This window comes from Phaseolus vulgaris, chromosome 8 (genome assembly GCF_051622355.1).
Source record: "Phaseolus vulgaris cultivar YP4 chromosome 8, ASM5162235v1, whole genome shotgun sequence".
NCBI classification, from domain to species: Eukaryota; Viridiplantae; Streptophyta; class Magnoliopsida; order Fabales; family Fabaceae; genus Phaseolus; species Phaseolus vulgaris.
In genome coordinates, this window is record NC_143505.1 from 8,417,360 (window position 1) to 8,422,494 (window position 5,135).

Sequence of the window (5,135 nt, forward strand, 5' to 3'; positions counted from 1 at the left end):
TCCATATTAAAAATGTGTAAATAAAAGTATATTTGAATTTATTTAAAAACACAATAAAAATGTATATTCTAAAGATAGAAAAATATCAATGTGAACTAGGAAACTGAAATAAAAATCCAATATAAATTTGATTTAATAACTCCTTTAATCTTTACAATTGTTTAAAATTTATTTCCAGATATTTATATTAAGAAATGATTTATTTAAGTTCGTATAAATATCATCATAAAGACTAAGAATAATTTAAAAATATAAGGAAAAGAGATGCTGCTATAGAAGTAGCATAATGCGCCGCCAAATTAACACAAACCACATCCTTTGGAAACAACCATTTTACAATGAATCAGTATTACACAGTAATTAATAATAACCTTTCTCAGAATAGTAAAATGTCTAAACTAATTAGTTCCTTTACAGCAAGATTTAGAAGATAATGTAAATAATCCTATTTTCTTTTCCTTAATCTTTCAAAAGTCTATAAACAACAATCTTTCTTTTGTAGAACATGTTACATCCTTTTGGTTACTCATAAATTTACTAAAATTGTATGCCATAGAATGGCAACTCTTTTCATCTACAACAAAAGGGGATTTTAAAAAATTTAGCACTTAAAGTTAGTTTTTGGTCCTCTTTGAAGAAAACAATTGGCGAAGAAAACCAAACCTTCCTCTGTTTCGGGCAGAAAACTCAGTAATGGTGCCATTGCTGGTGGTAGCCACCTCAGGTTGATTGTTAGGTGGTGGCAAAGGAGGAGATGGTGGTGAGAGAGTGAAGAGAAACGCATTGAGCATGCGGATGATCTGACTAAAACTGGGTCTCATGTTAGGATCTTCAACCCAGCATGATTGTATGACAAAAGCAAGTTCAGGGGATATATCATCTGGAATGCAGGGCCTCTCTTGCTACAATCTCAAATGCAAACCATTTCATGATTAGCAATAGTAAGTAACAAATCAAATTATTCCCATAAAAGGTAGCTTTTGAAAGCCAACATAACCTTAATGCATCAACAGCATATATGGTATGGATAAGGGAAGTATGCATGTTATAAACACACATCATAGAGAAATTTGTATCAGTTATTTCTAACTTTAAACAAATGAGATTGATGATAAGAACCTAGTGATATCGAATTTAATACCTTAAATGCAGCAGCATAAGCAGCCTGCAAATTGGACATCCCTTCAAATGGCATGCGGTTTGTTAGTAGCTCCCATAGAACAACTCCAAAGCTATATACATCAACCTTGTTGTTGTAGTGCTTTTTCTCTCCCTGACGCAAAGTCACAGTACTGTACAACTGCAAAAATTGGTGTAAGGTGTCAAAACAAACCCCATGTATATAAACAAAGCATATAATAATAATGCATTCTTAATGTGCAGATTTTGGTGCCCTAGAGGCTCCTAAATATGTGCATTACTGTACTAAAAAAATTACAGGAGACTTGGGAATTTACTAAATGGTGATCAGCTATTCAGAAAAAATGGAATTTGCTAATGGGTCTTATCTGCTCAGAGAAAGAATTAAACTCCATTTGATGATATGTGTAAACTAGGTCTTTTCATAGGTAGAAATTTAAAGATACATACATATATATATTATATATTACTTCAGGGATAATAATATTGGAGGTGCACTCAATCAACCGAAGAAGAAACATTATGTTGATGCAAATATTCACTCACAAGCAATGCAGGGACTACACAAAACGAGCAATGCAGCGATTATACTGCATGATATTAATCGGTTTGATGCTGAAAAATTGTATTGTCCACCATTCTAGCAAAACACGTCTGAAATTAAAGTGTATATAATTGCTGGTTTTAGTATTAGATTCAGTCTCTACAACTTGATGGTTTGAATTGAGTCTCCCATTCATCTTATATCATGTCAGTGCAACAATTGTCATTTTATGTTAATGGTGACATCATGAATCAGGAGAATAAACCAAAATTTTGACTAGCTGGTGCACAATATCATCAGGTTCGAAGATAACAACATACCTCTGGTGCCATCCAACGGTAAGTTCCTGTTTCTGCAGTCATCATTTCAGTCACAGTTTCTTCTCTTGCGAGGCCAAAATCTGCAAGTTTAACAGACTTCTGGTCCGCTGTAAGCAACAGATTGTCTGCATTGTGACAATTTCAAAAACGTAGTTGAATAAGGATACACATTTTAATGCTAGAGTCATCAATCAATCTCAGATCTCAAACTATGACATCCATGTCAAAAGCTTCTACCATTTTCTGTAAGAGTCAAGTTCCAACGAAGAATTACTGGCTAAGGTATGTTTTCACATGACATTTGCATTGCAACCTCTCCTTTTCTCATCATTAATTGAAGAGAATGTAGCAAAAATAATTTTGACGAAAGTAAAACCCTACTAGGATAATCTTCTTCAGAAACACTATAGTAGAAGAAAATCAGAAAGTTGGAGAACTTAAATAAGAGAATTTCTACAAGGTTTAAGTGCCTAAGCTGCAGCAAACAGATTAATTTATCCACCTTGTAAGTACTACAAGAACAATTTTTAGTCACCCAAGGACAGTACAATCATGGAATCCATAACAAATCACCTAGTATACAATTTATCCATTAAACATAATATGCTACATATATAAAATACCAGGTTTCAGATCTCTGTGTATGATTCCATTGGCATGTAGCCAATCCAAGGCTCGAGCAATATCAAGAGCAAAGTTGATGGCCAAATGAAGGTCTAATAGTTTAGGACGGATACTCATTAAATATTTACGCAGTGACATCCCTGGTAATAGCTCTGTAACTATTACCATAAGAGGATCCTTACATGCTCCAATAAACTGCAAAAAAATAATAACGAGGAAAGAAAACATACTTGGATTGTTATATTCCACAAGAGGAAACCATCAATTCATACTAGCATGAAGGAAAATAAACTGTAATACTTAAATTAATTGCACAGGCTTCAATAAAACAGATTACAGAAACAGGAAAGATATTTTTGCTATAATAGAACTGACCTTAACAAGATTGTCGTGGTGGACACGAGACATCATATTAACTTCTCGAGCAAAACGATTTTCAAGGGAAGCTCTTTCTTCGGAAGTGCTCCCACGATGCAGAACTTTGATTGCAACAATTTGATCTCTATACCTGAAAAAATATTAATCTAAACCCACATAAACCATAACTCCAACTTCCAGCAAACCACTTGTTGCACACACACAAGCATACTGTTGAACAAGTACTCTAATAACCAGCAACAGTTAAACCATCACAATAAAGAAAAATCCAACACTATACAAGAGCCAGAAATCAATTGTTCTTAAGAAAAATCAAATCAATACCATGCCAATGATGAGCTTGTTGGTGTTGTGGGAACCTCAGATGTCAAATCAGTAGAAGGGGCAAACCAAACTTTGTAGGTGAAATTTGTGAAGGTGGTTATTTACTGCTTGAACCAACAAAGGCTCAGTTCTTATTTACTCAACGACAAAAGTAAAAAGTGATTTAGCTGAACAATCAGCCACAGCAAACATTTGACTTCTTACTTCGCACTTAGCCACAACAGAAAAGCAAAACACAATAATTCCGCCAGCTAATGGGACAAAAATATACATAATGATGAAAACTAAAGTGTAGATAAATATCCCAAGACTGTATGATCTGACATAACTTCTCAGACAATTTTTAAAGAAAACATAACGAAATTAAGGCATGACATACAAATTACAAAACATGATATACACATCAAAGGCTTAGCCACTGACCTTCCTTCATAAACTTTACCATGAGCTCCTTCACCAATCTTGGACCCAATGAAGAGTAGTTTAGGGTCAACCAATAGATTCTCATCAATTGTTAGCTGTGTGGCTGTCAATGACCCATTTTCCTTCACTGATTTGGATTCAGTGCTCCCCAACACCGATTCTTCACATTCCCTCTCTTCTCCTAACTTTCCCTCTCGGAAACTCATGATGCGACCTTAAACTATACCCGAATTCCTCATTTTAATCGTTATCCCCACAATTTTTTTTTCAAAACTCACAAAAAACAATTCTTTTAATCCAACAAGTACAGAACAAAACCAACAGCCCCAGAATCTTCCTTTCTAAATAAACATGTCTCCATAGTAAAAATCAATCCCAATTCCACTGATTGCTAATATTCCCTTCCCCACACAGCCTCTTCAAACTTTAACCCCCCTCATCAACAACATCCAAAACTCCAAAACAAGAAAAATAAAAACACAATTTTTTTCCTCTCACGTGAACCTGAAAAAATCAGTAACAATCTTCTTCCCTCCCCCACCCCGAAAAGTATATCATATTCCTTGTTTACGCTTCAGTGAGAAGCTGACCTGTGGGTGCAGTTCATCCAAAGAAAATAAAAAGGTAAAAGAGAAACAAGATAAGAAGAAGAAGAAGAAACAGAACAAAGAAAAGAACGAAAAGCAAGTTACCACAACATGGGCTTAAAATAATAATATTTCCCAGAAAAATAACACCATAGAAAAGTGGGAGAGGCAAGAGAGAGTTGAAAGTTGAAACAAACGAAAAGTGAAAAGCACCCACTCTCAGTCTCAGTCTCAGTCTCAGACTCCTCAAGTTGATGCTTTTGGAAAAGACACGAGGTGAATTTTCTCTCTCTAGAAGTGGGTGTGCTGAGACAAAAAGAAAGATTGGAGAGAGTGGAAGAAGGAGAAGATATTCCGACGAGAGAGAAGAGCGAAAAGTGGAAGGAGAGAGAAAGTATGTGTGGTGGTGTGCGTGAAGAGAGAGGAAAAAAGAAAAAAGAAAAAAGAAAAAAAAAGGAGGAACGAATGCGAGAGAGACACGTGGAGAACAGGGAGGAAAATTGGAAAAATTTGGCGTATGCGGCAGTTCAGATGTTAGGACATTGTCGTTGGTGGAATGCATCGTATGTCTCTTGCTTAATGCCTTCACTAATTTTGACTTCTGCCCAAATATACCTTTTTTTCTAAATTATTTATTACTAATTAATAAATATCTTTTAAATATAGAAAAATTACCTTCAGTTACCCATCTTATATTTTTGATAAAATGATATTCATAATTTTATACTCATAGACATCTATACTTTTATGATTTTAATAAATATCGCTTATTTTTTATAGTTTAATAATGTGACA

The 5,135-nt window shown here is 34.5% G+C and overlaps 1 protein-coding gene across 8 annotated transcripts; it reads right to left on the reverse strand.

The window, feature by feature from the left end:
• Window positions 1-299: 299 nt before the first annotated feature.
• Window positions 300-4,907, reverse strand: LOC137824308 (serine/threonine-protein kinase STY13). Of its 8 annotated transcripts, none has more exons than XM_068629884.1 (7): window positions 4,558-4,829; window positions 3,754-4,343; window positions 3,004-3,136; window positions 2,628-2,823; window positions 2,005-2,129; window positions 1,142-1,300; window positions 300-902 (listed from the first exon to the last, which is right to left on the reverse strand). In XM_068629884.1, exons 2-7 carry the CDS (start codon window positions 3,957-3,959, stop codon window positions 615-617), a joined length of 1,107 nt encoding a protein of 368 aa, XP_068485985.1. In that variant the 5' UTR covers window positions 3,960-4,343; window positions 4,558-4,829; the 3' UTR covers window positions 300-614. The 8 variants fall into 8 exon arrangements, with proteins under 8 accessions (XP_068485985.1, XP_068485988.1, XP_068485983.1 ...); XM_068629887.1 differs by having other exon boundaries at window positions 300-909; window positions 4,558-4,754; XM_068629882.1 differs by having other exon boundaries at window positions 4,446-4,750.
• Window positions 4,908-5,135: the final 228 nt, after the last annotated feature.

Bases quoted from the DNA above. Each gene is read 5' to 3' on its own strand.
- LOC137824308 (XM_068629881.2), bottom strand. From the start codon at position 3,959: ATGAGTTTCCGAGAGGGAAAGTTAGGAGAAGAGAGGGAATGTGAAGAA. The intron at 2,130-2,627 runs GTATTTTATATA...GTCACAATGCAG, and splicing joins ACACAGAGATCTGAAACCTG to ACAATCTGTTGCTTACAGCG. The intron at 1,301-2,004 runs GTATGTTGTTAT...CAATTTTTGCAG, and splicing joins ACCGTTGGATGGCACCAGAG to TTGTACAGTACTGTGACTTT.